Source organism: Actinia tenebrosa, unplaced genomic scaffold, assembly GCF_029948245.1.
Source record: "Actinia tenebrosa isolate PJP-AT-01 unplaced genomic scaffold, QUT_ActTen_1.0 PGA_scaffold2__45_contigs__length_23673736, whole genome shotgun sequence".
Classification (NCBI taxonomy): domain Eukaryota; kingdom Metazoa; phylum Cnidaria; class Anthozoa; order Actiniaria; family Actiniidae; genus Actinia; species Actinia tenebrosa.
This window is the reverse complement of record NW_028292579.1, coordinates 7,259,617-7,276,014: the sequence shown is the minus strand read 5'-3', so window position 1 is coordinate 7,276,014 and position 16,398 is coordinate 7,259,617. Positions and strand designations below refer to the sequence as shown.

General features: G+C 37.4%; 2 protein-coding genes across 3 annotated transcripts; both read left to right on the top strand.

Moving 5' to 3' along the window:
- The first annotated feature begins 111 nt into the window (after nucleotides 1-111).
- Nucleotides 112-7,570, top strand: LOC116305381 (uncharacterized). Its single transcript, XM_031715283.2, has 4 exons — nucleotides 112-499; nucleotides 2,046-2,665; nucleotides 4,276-4,645; nucleotides 5,325-7,570. The coding sequence occupies exons 1-4, from the start codon at nucleotides 319-321 to the stop codon at nucleotides 6,698-6,700; spliced, it is 2,547 nt and encodes an 848-aa protein (XP_031571143.2). The 5' UTR covers nucleotides 112-318; the 3' UTR covers nucleotides 6,701-7,570.
- A 1,626-nt stretch (nucleotides 7,571-9,196) lies between these two features.
- LOC148909117 (cytochrome b5-like) lies at nucleotides 9,197-13,964 on the top strand. Of its 2 annotated transcripts, none has more exons than XM_089033837.1 (6): nucleotides 9,197-9,379; nucleotides 11,194-11,357; nucleotides 11,608-11,644; nucleotides 11,993-12,084; nucleotides 13,263-13,290; nucleotides 13,495-13,964. In XM_089033837.1, the coding sequence occupies exons 2-6, from the start codon at nucleotides 11,229-11,231 to the stop codon at nucleotides 13,542-13,544; spliced, it is 336 nt and encodes a 111-aa protein (XP_088889963.1). In that variant the 5' UTR covers nucleotides 9,197-9,379; nucleotides 11,194-11,228; the 3' UTR covers nucleotides 13,545-13,964. The 2 variants fall into 2 exon arrangements, with proteins under 2 accessions (XP_088889963.1, XP_088889962.1); XM_089033836.1 differs by having other exon boundaries at nucleotides 9,199-9,459.
- Nucleotides 13,965-16,398: the final 2,434 nt, after the last annotated feature.

Sequence of the window (16,398 nt, the reverse complement as noted above, 5' to 3'; positions counted from 1 at the left end):
AGAAAAATTAAAATTTAGCTGCAATCAAACAGTGTTGTTTTGTGTACAGATGACGCTATTGCTTGGGTGCGAAAACTTGCCTGACCGGTCCAGTTTTTCTTGTCAAACAAGGCATTCGAAAATTTTTTTCCGCTGTGAAAGCTATTATTTTCCTGATGTTCGAGAAGGAGCGGAGCGCTTGTCTTTCATCACTTAATCCAAAGACCCAAGCCGTTGGAAGGAAATTTTGAAAAACGATAGTCGTCGATGAAACTTCCACTTCTTAGCAGAAACGAACAACATCTATTTTAAGCTGACTTGAAAGATTTTCTAGCGATCATGAAATCGCCCAAATTGCTACAAGTTCAAATCACAGAGAAATCCATAGACTCTCTCTGGTCATGGATCGTTTGTATTTCTTCATTTTCATTACAGTTCCTAGTCGGTGGATTTCATTGTTCATTCGGTACCTTCTTCATTGCGTTACTAGACAAATTTGGTCGAAGCGAAGCGGAAACTGGTGAGTTTTTCTTTTGATTATTATTTTATTATCTCTATAAAACAAGAATACTAGCACCAGCAATTGTTTTGTCCATCGTTTTGGCTTTTTCTCTAGACAACCAAAAAATGCTTTTTGATCCTAAAGAAACAAATATTCTCGGCAAAGAGATAGAAAAAATTTCGGGCGATATTCAAATTAGGTAAACATGTCGCGAACATTTCATAAATTCAGGTTGCCTGTTATAAAATGTAGAAGAGTTTCATTTTTGGTTCATATTTCTGAATATAATTTATAGCCTTGAATAAATTTATTTTAGAGAGCTTTGCTTGAAGGAACGGTCTTGGGATTTAATTTGAGAGCGGTAGCATAAATCTTAAGGTCTCCTCTCGATAAATATATCAGTGCGGGTGGACATGTGACGCGCGCCCGGTAAAGCGCTGCTCTTAAAACTTCAGTTTTTTTTTGTTTTGTTTTATTAACGCTCTAAAAAAATTGCGCAAAACATCAACTTTTATTTTGAAAATGAATGGTGGATAACAAATAAAAACTATTTGTCGTCAATATTTTTATGATGTAATTTGTACAGGGTTGCAAATTTGATTGACAGAAGTTCAAAGTCCATGTGCATATCTTGAAAAATATTGTGCAACTTCCTTTGCGGTCGGAAAAGGGCTTAGAAGCAATTATGGAAAACAGTCTTATGATCGATAATTTTGGACATGTGGGGACCTGAGGAAAGCACTTCAATTGACCTTAGTTAGCCGCAAGGCAGAAAATTATCTACCTATATTTTGCCTTTTAATATTTTCGTTCTAAGACGATTAGTTTACTAAACGTATTATATAAAATTACGATTTCGGTTGTTGCGATCTTCAGGTTTAGTTTTGAGATAATAATCTTGTGACAAGTTGTATTGCACTATCTGATCGTTTTTCTCATCTTTTGATCGTGAGTTTTCTATCTATTCTTGGAAACGAAACTTTTTGAACAACTCGATATCTCGAAAGAAACGCTATTTTAACGAGAGCACTAGTGGGAACCCTGTTGCTCTTGCATTGAAAGTCAGTAAAGTGGATCAAAAATAAAAATTATTCCTGAATATCTAACAAGGATCGAAATGATGTCTCCTAATTATGCACTTTAATTTTATAATGTTCCCTCTGGAGTTTTTGTCCGGACAAAGCCAAGTCGTATTTCTTACAAGAGTGCCACGCAAGGTTACGTGTGTTCGCGCGTTCCACGTCGATGTCCATGCGCCCTAGCGTCCTACGCAGACGTTTTTGGAGTCGTCACGCAAATGTATGGGTAAAGAAACGTTGCGTGATGACGTGACGACCCGAAGAACGTCTGCATAAGGGTAGGGGTACCCAAGGTCCCCAAGGCAACAAAGAAACCAGACTTAGGGCCCTACTGAAAACCACGTCTAGTGAGTAGGTTTCCCTCATTAAAGATTATCAAAGACAAGGTAACTGTGCAGACCCCAGGGTATGTTTTTTAGTATAGGAATAAAAAAGATGCAGTTTCTACAAATGACAGTAATTGAATCCTTTCGTTTTATTTCCAGCATGGGTAGGCGCGTTTACTATTGGCCTTACATTTTTCTGTGGTTCCCTGACTACTCAGCTCTGTCATCGTTTTGGCTGTCGCATCGTTGCCTGCACGGGTAGCGTCCTCTTAGCAGTCTCTATGTTCCTGACTTCCATATCCAACAGCATTTTGTGTATGTACTTCACGTATGGCGTCCTCGGTGGTCTTGCCTGTAGTATGCTTTACTTTTCTTCCCTTGTCGCCTTGATCCAGTACTTCCACAAGCACTTGCCTTTAGCCAATGGTATAGCTATATCGGGGGTAGGCTTTGGAACGCTTTCAATCAACACATTATCCCAGTACCTTATTTCAAATTATGGCCTGCCGCTGACCTTCAGAGTGATGGCCGCATTCTCAGCCGTGGCGTTCGTCGCAGGACTGGCTTATTCTCCGCTCAAAACCCCAGAGGAATGTCCAGAGGAAGCAGAAAAACACCCGACTCTTGAAAAAGAACCTGCTAAGACGTCCAATTCGTTGGCGTCGAAGTGCAAGACATTTTGTAAACTTGGCAAGCAATGGCAGAACAAGGGATTCCTGGTGTGGATCGTGGCTATGTCATTGATATTGTTCGCCTACTTCATCCCAACCATGTATCTAGTAAGTTGGTTTTTAAATAAAAAAGTTTCAGAACATGAACGCACTGAAGTGTGTTGATTTTCTTTGTGACGCATGCGCATAATATTCGAGTTGATACTTCCTGTGTGGCATTTCACTGACCTGCGCATGGCACTGCGCCACAATTGGTTGGTTGTTACACATGGACATCAACTTGGTAATACGTGTGTTTAAATTTTGATATGATATCTGTCATGTGTACAATCGTACATATACTCTTGCCCTGGGATTCAGTGTGTAAACAAATATCTACCTACCTCTCAATACCCCAATACCACTACCCTCTCAAATATACAACACACTAATCCTCTTCTCCAAACCTTTATACCTAATGTTACTAGTGCAAAATCGATTGTGAACGGTTCTTTGAACCACAATCAAAACGTTCACGGGATTTCATGGCATTGACTGTAACAAGTATCATCAAATTCTAACTCGAAGACTAAGAAAAATGGTGTTGAGCACACATTGGTTGCCTTGGTGGCACATCTGCTAGCATCAAGTTGGTTGTCATGGTAACTATAATCGCTGTCCCATGTTCTAAGTCTCAAATTGGTTTCCTTGGTTACTATGGGCCGACTCATCTCATTCTAACGAGGAAAAGATACTTAAATCCGCAAAGTTCTAATCTGCTGTTAAGTAAGTATACCCTTAACTGCATGAGATTTTTCGGTGCCGGGTTTTAGCTTTCGTTTTTGTAGCTTCGACATCGACGTATTGCCATGGAGACGCCATGGAAGCCAACAGAGGACAATCAGCGGGCCAGAACTTATGACGCGCGAGGGAAACTTCATATGGTCACTGATAGTAAGATTTTCACGGGTTATTTCGTGCGGGACATCTTGGAGGCATTTCTAATGGCGAGCCGTCTTTTCCAAGTCCGAATACGACTGCAAATTCGGTCGCAATAATTTTTGCGGTAGTGGTTTTCGGCAGCTAATGATAGAGTGAAGTAAATTTGAACAAAAAAATTCAGATCATCATTTTTTTAACCAGTTTTTTCGTAGTTATTGTTTCATTCTTGTAAATAGGAGCACCAAATAAGTCACCTGCTATAGAAAAAATGGAACATAAATGTCAAAAAGTAGCAGAATTGTCAATAAGAGAAAAATAACCAAATCAAGTTATATATATAATTTAGAGTAATATTCCATTAGACACGAGATATCGAACCACATTGGACGTGACTTTTGATGAACTTTGGATACGAAGAAGAAGGAATCCTTGAAAGTAGCTGAAAATGTCTGGCCCTGTATGGTATGCATGCCTTGGTGGATTCGGCGCAAGATATTTTTAAAAATAACAACAATAATTTATAATTTCATTTTCAAATAAAAAGTATAACATTAAATAAAAGTTTCTTGAAAAAGGAAAATTTTCTATGCTTTTTTTCCTCGCTGGTTTTAATGACTTGATTACTTGGGATGCTAACAAATGATTGTATTATTTCCTCACTTGTCTGATCGATATTCGCCAGCTCACTTTAGCGGAAGCTCCACTCGGCATCAATCTCATGCATTTTCTCATCTTTTCTGGTTGATATTTCTTTTCTTTTCAAATTCCTGAATTAAATCAGATTTTTGTATTCACAGTCAAAGATAGCTAAAGATGTTGGTGTCCCGCCCTCCAAAGGAAGTCTACTGGTCGGCATCATGTACATCAGTCAGTCCTTTGGCAAGTTAGCACTTGGGAAGGTTGCAAATCTTCGCTGTGCTAATCGTCCTCTTATCTTCCAACTATCGTTACTCGTGATGTCAGTAGCAGGCTGTCTCTTACCGTTAGCGAAGTCCTACAGTGCATTAGTAACGTATGCGGTTGTCCAAGGATTCTTCGATGGATCGTTTGTTGTATTAAGTGGGTTAATAACGTACGATATAGTTGGTAAAGAGTTGATGGCTGAGGCTTCTGGGAGTTTAAATTCTGTTATATCAATTCCGATGACTCTTGGTCCACCAGTAGCTGGTAAGTAATTTTAAACTTGAATAATTATATCCTTGTCACTGGTTAATTATGTGTTGCCAGAGATGCGCAATCATTGTATCTTCATCACTAGTCCATGATCGATGCGCAATTGTTGTATTGTCATCACCAGTTGATGGTCGATGCGCAATCATTGTATCTTCATCACTAGACCATGTTCGATGCGCAATAGTTGTATCATCATCAGTACGTGATGGATGCGCAATCATTGTATCTTCATCACTAGTCCATGTTCGATGCGCAATCAGTGTATCATCATCAGTACGTGAACGATGCGCAATCATTGTATCTTCATCACTAGTCCATCATCGATGTGCAATCATTGTATCATCATCACTAGTCCATGATCGATGTGCAATCATTGTATCATCATCACTAGCCTCTGATCGATGCGCAATCATTGTATCATCATCACTAGTCCATGATCGATGTGCAATCATTGTATCATCATCACTAGCCTCTGATCGATGCGCAATCATTGTATCATCATCAATAGTCCATGATCGATGCGTTATCATTGTGACATCATCACTAGCCCATGATCCATGCGCATCATTGTACCAGTCCATACTGTTGCGCATTAAATGGTAAGACGATATAGCCATTTATTATTACCGATTAGATATGAAATCATTCAATTGTTGTTTATCTTTATTTTTAGGTATGTTCTATGATTTCCTTGGAAATTACAACGTGGTGTTTTTCGTTAGTAGTGGACTTGTATGCATAGGAATATGTATCACTTTTGTCGTACCCTGGCTAACGCCGCCGAACTTAAACGAATTGGACTATGACAAACAAGCCTTACTTTCGATCGAAAATGATATCGACAAATGCTATAAAGACGAGAAACGTTACGATATGTCGTACGTAGACGAACAGAAATTAGCTTATTTACTTAGCCAGAAGAAGGGGAAAAATCATCTTCTGGAAAGAAATCGATCTCAGCTTGATTTTGGCTCAGTATCTAGACCGTCAAGTTTCATCTTGTTTAATATTGTGTCAGATGAACATCCTCATAATATTTCAGCTTACACCAGTCGTCAAGACTTAGCGTTCATAAGTGGTACCACCACACCTATAAGAGGTACCCCAAGTACAGCAAGACGACGATATAACGACGTAGAATCCCATACAAGCATGCATTCACTAAGACAGAGTTTTGCAGACGTTGCACATGCGGTGGAGACTCAAAGTAACATTGACTGCGCGGAGCAAACCATACTAACATTAATGCCGTTAGCAACTGTTGAAGAAGTAAATGAAGGAGAGCGCAAAATATCTCCACAAGAGAAACAATACTCTGGACCATTTATTAAAAAAGAGGTAGAGGAAGAGGATGCGAGCGAGGAAGTTGAAAACCTTGCCGCGCAAGGAGAAGAGAGAGGTTCGTTTTCGTCTTTTTCAGACAGTGATAAACACTGGAAGAGCTCTTCTCACTCAACTGCTGAAACGGTTGATAGCGGATATATAGAATATGTGGACACTTCTTCAAGCAAAGATAAGTTATCTTCCACTTCCGTATGGGGGGATGCCAACACGCGCCACTCTGCGGATAATCTAATCGATCATGAAAAGACTGAACTATCTAAGGATCTCGTTCATCATTCATATAGTTGTAGCGACGTAACGGAACTTTCAGGACTTTCAGATATTGTCACAAATCCGACGGACACAAGCGTGGAATCAATCGATAATACCTCGGGTTGCTATGACTATGAGAATGAACTTGCAACTTTCTCAGAATCAATTCAAAAAGATGGAGGAGATTCGAGATGGCAAGAAGAAACAGAAAAGTTGTGCTGGTCAATAAAGGCAGAAGCAAAAGACGGAGACTCATCAGAAGTAATGGTAGTCGTAAATACAAATAAGGAAAGCGCCCAAGGCTTTAATAATGAGCACATGTTCAGTTCAGTGTTTGAGGATATTTTAGAACTCGAGGTGGGTGGGACAGAATATTTAAAAAGCTACCAAACGAACTACTCGTTGGAAAATGGTTATTTACATGGAGGAAAGTATCGTGAAACTGTAGTTTAATATAAAAATTTAGAACTACAATCTAAAGTTTAGTTCTTACTAAGATATACTAAGAGCGCAGGGGCGGATCTAGGGATGGTAAAAGGGGTGGCAAGTCACCCCCCTTTTGCTCAAATTTCTCAGTATATCGTTAGTAACAATCACCCCCTTTTTGTCGAGTTCCTGGTAAAACCTTTGTAATAGTCACCCCCCTTCTAAAATTCCTGGATCTGCCCCTGGGGTGTACATATAAAAAAAGGAAGAAAAAATACCTTGTGAGGAGAGGTGAAGTTAAGGCTTGACATTTAAAGGAGGGTCACTAATAGAATTTTGAACCCTGTGGGATGGTGCTCAGAGACGATGGAGGAGAAGGGGCAGGGGGAGCTATAGCCCCAATATTTCTGGCTAATATCCACTAATTTTCCAAGCTCAGTCCTCCCATTATTAAGGGTGCTCTTTAGTCCTTTCATTCAGATATAAAGTAATCATATTATTTTGTATGTTCACCATATGCTAAGTAGCTTACTTTCTAACATAATCAGTAAATGTGATATTCCGGAATTTAGCTGTGAAAATATAAATTGTTTCCTAACTGGGATATTGTTTGAAATTTACCTAGAGATAGGTTCTTGACATGACGTCTTTTATTTTAACCATTAAAACAAAGGGAGCCCAATAGTTATGGTGCTCTGGCTCTCATTTCACTGAAAACTATTATAACTTATGAAATGTGTAACTTAATATACTAGATATTTTTGATAGATGCAATTCACTTTATCATTCATGTCATTTGTTTGTTTCATTGGTATGACTGTTGGTCGGAAACTGAAATCTGAGAGCAAAATAAATTTTGGGCTGTGCGATATGAATTTAATAAATGAAGTAAAGTCATCAGTTTTTTGTCTCATTGATTATTAGTTTGCAACAAGTTAATATGTAAATATGTGCCACCACCTTCAGAGATGACCTGCGCTGGTGAATAGTCCCTTTCACAGTTCCCTGACAAACGGCGAACTTGCAATGATAGAGACCTTTTTCTTAACACCCTGGACAACTATTCACATGTCTCTAACTTTCCAAGCTCACCATTCATTCTCACTTCGATGTGATGACACACGGCAGCTACCTTTCAAAATGGCACCAGGAACTGTGAAGGGGACTATTGGTTTCAGAATTCAGATTTCAGATCTCCGAACTACAACATCTTTTTGAAATGCAGTAAAAACCTGCATGTAAGAACCTGAAAATTAAAAACCTGTTTGCCTCAAATTTGACATTTATATCCCCTTTAAACAAGAACCTATTTAGCCTAGAAAATCAAAAACAGGTTCTTATTTTCAATAATGCTTGTGGATATGTGAATAAGTAATTTAAGGTTTTGATTTAGGCTGCGTTCATAATGTATGGCAGGGGGGGGGGGGGCAGGTGAAGTTGAGTGGGGGATCAGGAAAATTTTGGTAGGAAAAAGGAGGGGTGGGCAAATTTTTATCAGAAAAATGAGAGGGATGCACAATTTTTGGAAGAAGCTACAAGCCTTGCTTAGGAGGGATTGTATTTTTTTGCTTGACTTTAAGGGGGGGATGTGAAGAATTATTCTGGGCATTTCAAATTTTCACCTGCCCCCACCCCTGCCATAAATTATTAATGCAGCCTTATGTAAAAAAAAAAAACCATTTCATTTATCTGCTTGTATAAAATTCATTTAATTCATGAATCATTAGTAGATATATCATTCAAAGTAAAAAGGGTGTATATTTTATTGTAGGAAGATAAGTAAGTGGTTATTTAATTTTATTATTTAAACATTAAAAAAGATAAAGAATATTTTGATTAGTCAAAGATTTATAATGCTTATTGTGCCCTATTTTCCTTAAATATTATTGCATACTTCTAGAAAATATTCAAACCTCTATCACAAAGGGAATTAGTAAAAGGACCCCCTACCCCCAGGAACTTCCAATTTTCTTCCATACAAACTCTGTAATTTTGTTCTTTCTCTGACCCCTCTCCTCTCCAGAATTTCCAATTTCCTCCAAGGGTGGATTATGGATATTTTCTGGAATTACACATTATGACTAAAAAGCAATAGAAATATTCCAGGAATGTTCTATTCTTCTTTGGCCAATCAGAATTGACAGTCTAACTACAAGATAATGGTAAGATAACAATAATGCTTCTGATTGGCTATTGAACATTTTTGAAATATTTCTAGGTGCTCATGGTTACTTGATTCGCACTGTAAATGAGATAGAGATTTGGGTTGAAATGAGATATAAATACAGGAATCCTAATAACTGGTAAAATGATAATCAAATTAATTTCCTTTCTTTCTATACTAATTCAAAATGTTTTTTTTATTTCATATCATTTTTTATTTCCTTTCTTTTTGCATCTCAATTTATTTACTTTTTAATTTACTCTAGTTTCATTATTTTTCATTTTAATCTTATTTTTTCATTTTAATCTTAAATTATTATTATTTTATTTATGCAATGATATTATGCTTATTTTTGAAAGAATTTTTTTAGGAGCAGTGTTGTGTTGGATTACCTTTGGAACTCCCAGTCACATTCGGTCACACAAAACAGATCACAAATAAGCCTTCTTGGAATTCATCCAATCATAAGGTCAGCATGTGACACGCCTCCGACGTTCCTCCGATCGATATTAACTATGGATCGATGCATGAGGATTCAGTACGTAAGTAGTGTTCATGTACATGCCATACTGTTTTTGAAGACCTCTTTAAAGCTTTATACGCTTTAGATCTCGTACGAAAGGTAAGATTTTTATCAGACTACATTTCCAAGGTCATTTCCAAGATCATTTTTAGGGGTTAATATCGATTGATGAAGTTCGTTTCACTCCTCGTATATTCAACAATAATATATTGACTTCTGTTTGTAATCATGCATAGTTTATAGTAGAACTATGTCTATTAATCTAACCTGTATCGTTTTAATAGCTTCTATGTTTGACTAGACTAGTTGAAGTCCTAGTGCTAGTATGTTTAACAGTTTGGCTTCCTTTTCTCTGGATTACAAGTTTCCCCTCTTGTAGCTTCATCGTTTTCGACGTATTTGTGACAGATATTAACGAGTTTTAGTAAATCACGCGATTGCATTTTAGGCTATTTCTCCATCGATTCTTTGCGATCTATGGCTAGTTTATTTTATACTAATGTCTTCACAAAATAAAATCGACAATGTAAGGCTAAGGATAAAACAATGTAAGCTTATACTGGATAATTAGAGCTGATAGTGGGCTAGACTTCAAAGGAAAAAACTTGATCATGATCTAGGCTCTTGTACACAACTTGATGACATTTATCGTCACTTACATTGTAATTAGAAGTCTACAGTTCCTCATCTCGAATTTCTGGTCTTGTTAGAGCCAGTTGGCCTTCATACAGTCATTCACAATTGTCAAAAGAAAGCATTGTTTTAAATTTCATGCAGGAATTCTTAAAACCTATTATTTTATCATATTTAATCAAAATTATTTTCAGTAATTATCTACTAAAGCTCTTTCTCCCCCCTTGGGAACAAGTTAAAAGCGAATAAAAGGTTCAAGCCTTTTGCTACATTGTGTTTAAAAGATTGATGTTCGTTTCCAAAGAATATAATAGTATTACGAATCATTCAATACTTTGTCTCATATAAAACGAATTTAGAAATTAATAAATTATTTTTTAGAAATTATTGAAATATTTAAAAAATATCTTATTAATCTCTAAATTCGTTTTATGATAGACAAAGTATTGAATGATTTGTAATCCATTTTTTTGCTAAGTTTTAATGAAATGTTTGGAAAAACTTACCATGTAAATGTAAAGAACATCAAGAGACATCATGATAAGAAAACCGCCTCTCAACACCGTGATTCGCGATTCTGAAGCTTCTGGCTCTGAAACTACGAAAACAATAAGACTGAAAGACCAGCTTTATTTTATTTCAAAAGGGTTAGGATTGTAATGAGAACGAGGTGACACAAGGCACCTTGCGATCGGCTAGAGCCTTCTGTATTTTTCGATATCCAGCATAACTTAGGCATGATCTTGGAATGGCGGAGAATATTTTTGAGGGGGAGGAGGGACAGGAAATGTCTATCACACCCTTAGGATTTTGAAATTGAGGCTCTCGGAAATGCAATTCTCGTTGTTTCGTGGGGGCGATTCCAACATATAAACTCATGTCAAAGCCTTAGGCAACTCAACTCATAAGAGAAAATCCTTTTTTGCTGTGCCCATAAACTGGCTGCCCTGCAGGTGCGTTAGTAAGAAAAAGGAAAAGGATAAAATCTGTGTACGTCAAGCTCTGAACGAACAAAAAAATCTTTCGGGGTACTGAAGGAGTTGGGGAGGGGCTGGTGCGTCCAAAATTACACAAAATCTACCAGAAGAGCTCTGAGTAAACCAACTCCTTTTGTTCAAATCGGGTTTAGTCTGATGCATCTCTAATGTATGTATGTGTAACCCTGATTACTCATCATATTTCGTTTGTTTGAATGAACAGAACGCGACGAGTTTAGTCAGTGACACGGCGCACGAATGACGTGTGAGTGCCGGGACGATGTACCAGAGTATTCGCTAGACGATGTGTCACAACACCATAATGCAGAATCATGTTGGATTGTTTTCTTAGACAAAGTATACGACATAACTTCGTTTATGGTCGAGGTAAAATAAATAAATCTCTTTATTTAAGTGTCTAGTCGTTCTAGCGCTTTCGCACTAATTGGGAACACTTTTCACTCACACGCACTACCACGACACGAGTGAAAAACGCCTGGGACAAGGCAAGGAATGAACGTGGGAATCGCTTGGTCTTGATCTGGAGTGATTGTGTGTGGGGCTTTGTTTTTTCAAGAACAGAATTATGTCTCGTTATGACAAAAACTAAAGTTATATGTGTCTACTTTGTCAACAGCATCCTGGAGGATTTGAGATCTTGTTAGAGCACGCAGGTAGTTATTTTGTTACATTAGCACTACTATCGACATGTCTTGTACGTCACTGGGTTCGATCACTACTAGACTTGCCTTTTTTTTCACGTACTCAGGATATTAGTAAATAGTATTTAGTTTTTGGACACTCCCATTTCCCCCTTTGAATGGATAATGTCCTTTTTACTTCCACGATTTAGCTCGTTAATAGCCCCTTTATTCAGTATAAGTACGATCGACGTGATAAGAGAATTTGTCTTGAAACAACGCATATTATTGAGATCTGTCAGTTGAGCTGTTAACAACTGCTTCCTCGTGGGTAATGATCACTGACAGAGAAATGATAAATGTGTTGTTGGATTGTTGAAGGTTATGATGCAACAAGTGCCTTTCAAGACGCAGGACATTCCAAGGAAGCAAAGAAACGTCTAGCAAAGCATTTCATTGGTAATTTAGTTAAGGTATGTATAAACTTCTTATTTCAAATGGCTTATCTTAACTATAATTTATAGATACCTAAAATCGACTTGCAGTAAGTCCAAACACCATGTTAGATTTAATAACCATACATGTATTTAGTTTTACCATTACCGACAATTCCACCATGTTCAGTTTATCATTTCCTTACGACACCTTAACTTCATCATCTAGTGTTACATTAAACACTGATACCACCAATCAATGCCAACTTAAATCACCACGGTACCATCTGCACCATGGATCATGCACCATATCGATCACCAACACTATCCAATGCCAGTCCACATTCATCATTGCCCCCGGGGGGGGGGGGGGGGGGGCGGGGCGGGGGTACTACCACCCCAACTTGGGTAAGTAGTAATGATAGTTATATATTTATATCTTCAACTTGGGTAAGGGTGTGCCGCCAGGACCTCAAAACCCTGACCCTATCCCAGACCTAAAATTTTGATTTTACATACCCTACCCCAGACTAAAATTAAGAACTATACACCCTATCCCAGACTAAAAGACGGAAAAGACGGCTATTCAATAGAATGCAATCGATATTTACTAACGTTTTTATTGTTTTTGTGCCGTCAGAAAGCGTAGTCTATTCGCCAGACAAAAACGACCAAATCGTTAACCCTATCCCAGGCTAAAACGACCAAATCGTAACCCTATCCCAGACAAAAATGATACCCTATCCCAGACAAAATGTCAAAAAATGATAGTCTACCCCAGACCCAAAAGCCCAAAAACCATACCCTATAGGGCGGCACAAACCCGTATAGCAAAAATAGGGGTGTACCCCCCCCCCCCCTCCCCGGGATCATTGCCAATGTCGCCATCTGCACCAAAGGCCATGCACCATATCGACAATGGGCCCCAAAGTAGGCCTATATCGATAACAAACATCATCAAATGCCAATTTAAATCATCACATTCATCATTGCCATTGGTATCAAGCATTGGATGAACTCGATCATCAACACATGCTGTCATGACGACCAGCAGTGTTACTATTACCATGCATCACCTCACTATATACCATGCACTATAGCCTTTACAACCACCAACTAAATCATTAGTATATATTACCACACTACCATCATATACTTCAGTTTTTATGGTATAAGAATCTACAACTTCTTCAATGTATTAAATGTTTGATACACAGGAAGAAAGAATGTACAAGAAAGAATCGGGTAAGTCAACTATTCACGATGTACGTACGTTATATAAAATATCATGTTTCTTTTCTTTGAGCGGGAACTAATCCTTGCTGGACAAAATTATTTCCATCTGTACAACTTACATACTGTTAGGACATCTTTGTTTATGATTGCGCCGGCATTTACGATTTGATAGCTATTTTCATGACCTTCCTAAATTTATTTCGTTCCTTGCAGACGAGGGTTGTATACTCTGTCTCAAGACTTCAGTCAAAGACGATGAGTGAAACATCTGACAATGTACCAAATCAAGCACCTCGTTAGGTCTGTGCCTGTGTTTGTATGCTATTGAAAGTTTGTGGCGATATGGAATCTTTATGTCGTACAATCAAGTTTACCACCTTGTAAAAGTCACCTTGAACTGGTAAACATGAAGCTCAATCTGTCTCACGACTATCCTTGAATTTATATCTACGGTGTACGCCGTTATTAACGCTGTTAGTAACATTCACGATTCATGATAACTTGAATACGTTTACATTTGTCAGTACGAGTAACATCAAGCAATTTCTCTCGTTTCGTTTGCATAGACAAACGTTTTCTCATGCACCTTATTACACGACTAAAGTTAAAGTATACACATTAATAATCAAAATTTGTACAAAGAGAAATAACAAACAATGTAAATAAACAAATGCAAAAATTAATGTCAAAATTAATGTTTGGAAATATCCTGCATTAAGGAAACAGTAAAAGTTAACAGGATCGAGAGGAAGGACAAGCAAAGCTTTGACCCAAGGTTCGTGCGCATGCGGTCTACGTACATGCCTTAACTAAGACCAGATAAATATATCATAGCAGGAGATCTGACAATCGAAGAAAGAAGCGCTTGCTGCACTCTTAAAGTACCGCATGATCAAAAACAAGTTCAAATAAAGCTTTCATTCAAGGTTCGTACGGTCTACACACAGGCATGCTTTAACTAGTATCAAGGCGCGGACACACGGTGCATCATTGCAAGCAACATTGCACGCAACAAATTTGAATCGGGTAACAAAAGTTGCAACAAAATCACGCTACATCGCATGTGTCAGCCAGCTATGCTTTGAAATTTGGCCAGCGGTTATGAATTTGGTGCAAGCTGATTGGCTGAAAATTTCAAAATTTTGCACGCAATGTTGCAGCCATTTTCACACGATAAAATTTGCTGCGCTCAATGTTGCGAGAGTAGAGAGAGATTCAACTACAGATTTGTTACATACAATGTTGCGTGCAACAAGTTCCACAATGGGTAGACACGATGCAACAGTCTTTTTGCGTGCAATTTTGCACTGTGTCTGCACCTTAATTATCTTCGAGGTTCTATAGTAGGATCATTGACAATGGGGAAAAAAAGAAGAATTCTTTCCAAGACGCCTCTACACCGACATAATAAGAGCATGGCACAGTTGCCAGCTGTTGCCGGGTTCAACCGCTTAGTATATTTATTGCCTGGGGGTTCGGAGGATTTTTGTGCTAACATTACAAAGATTAACTGTTCACTGATCCCCCATTATTACTGAGTTTTCCCCGCTTTGGTACCTGTACATTTTTAGTTTATAGCCCAAAATCCGGTCTCCATTTGTCAAAATTTTTAGCTTAAAAACCATATGTGATCCCCTAAATATCTCTTGAAGTTGAGTAGAATAAAAGAGTTAAAGGAGTGGAAACAAAGAAGCACTTTCTCTAAGATACTTTATTGATGAATAAAAGAATACAAAAAAGAAAAACTATATAACCTGTATATAGCTAAAGCTAGTCTAGGCAGGTTTAAATTCACAGAATATACACGTAGATTTACAAAGATGTCTTTATATGTTAATAATACTAAATAATCAGAGTACAAAGAGCTGAATAGGAAATGAAAAGTAGTTCACTGAGTAGAAAATGAAAAATAGCTCATTACAGATAGACTTACTTAAAAAGTTTGAAGATCTCAGTATCATAGCGATTAATATTAAGATCGTTTAATAAAACGGTTTTGATTTCCTTTTGGAAGTTTTTTTTGGATAAACTCCTAATGAAAGGTGGTATTTGATTCCATAGACGTGCACCGACTCGCGAGAAGGAATCTTTTTGAGTGTAGTAAACGTGAATATCTAGTGTAGAAATTATCACTGGCAGAAGATCTTGTTTCATAGGAGTGAATATCTTTTATGTAAGTAAAGAGTTTGCTAATATTACTGGGAATATAATCATATTTAACATCGTACATTAGCTGTGCTACTGAATAAAAATAAAGAGATTTGATTGGTAAAATTTCATGTTCAATGAATATTGGTATTGCACTTTTAATTGATTTCACGAAAAATATTGACCTTAGAGCGCGCTTCTGCAGAATGAGCAATTTATCAGTAAGCTTTTTGCAAGCTTGACCCCAGGTACATATTCCATATATCAAGCAGCGGCTGTAAGAGGGATTTATACATTTTGATTAGAGTATTTTTTGGAACAAAATGTCTCAATCTGCTGAGAATACAGAGGGCCATGTACCGTCATTACACATGCTGCACAATAGGTTACTTGCATTTAAGCGTCATTATACCAATACCAGAATCCCTTGTACACTTTCTCTTGTTCAGTTTATTAGCACCAATTAATTGTCTTATTAGTGTCTTGAGGAAATACGAATTTGAAAATGCAATTTGAGGTCCTTCAACTTCCCTAGGCCTTAAAATTTTAACCTTGCTATATATTGGCTTGTACCTAACTTTTTGTTTGATAATGTTCCCTTAAAGTGTATATGACACGAAAACATTCCATCATTTAAAATGTATAGTTTGTTAGTAATAATAAATATATCGTAAACAAAATTTGTTTCAAAAGCTTATTTCTTGAGATATTTGCGAAAGTTAATCCCAATTTGTGACGTCATTTTGTTGACACGTACTCTAGATTCAATTGTAATTCATATGAATTAACAACAAAAGACATATTTTAGTCAGCTCATTTGATTAGCTTACGTAGTACTCTTCCAATGTTGGGAAACTGAAAAGTGTACTACTTGAATTAAGATTCTATATTCAAACATATTTCATGTATTTGCAGACAAAATCTGGAGACTTGTAAACAAAATGACGTCATAACTCGTGCTAAAATTTT

Bases quoted from the DNA above. Each gene is read 5' to 3' on its own strand.
- LOC148909117 (XM_089033837.1), top strand. From the start codon at position 11,229: ATGACGTGTGAGTGCCGGGACGATGTACCAGAGTATTCGCTAGACGAT. The intron at 11,358-11,607 runs GTAAAATAAATA...CTTTGTCAACAG, and splicing joins TAACTTCGTTTATGGTCGAG to CATCCTGGAGGATTTGAGAT. The intron at 11,645-11,992 runs GTAGTTATTTTG...GGATTGTTGAAG, and splicing joins GATCTTGTTAGAGCACGCAG to GTTATGATGCAACAAGTGCC.
- LOC116305381 (XM_031715283.2), top strand. From the start codon at position 319: ATGAAATCGCCCAAATTGCTACAAGTTCAAATCACAGAGAAATCCATA. The intron at 500-2,045 runs GTGAGTTTTTCT...TTTTATTTCCAG, and splicing joins TCGAAGCGAAGCGGAAACTG to CATGGGTAGGCGCGTTTACT. The intron at 2,666-4,275 runs GTAAGTTGGTTT...TTGTATTCACAG, and splicing joins TCATCCCAACCATGTATCTA to TCAAAGATAGCTAAAGATGT.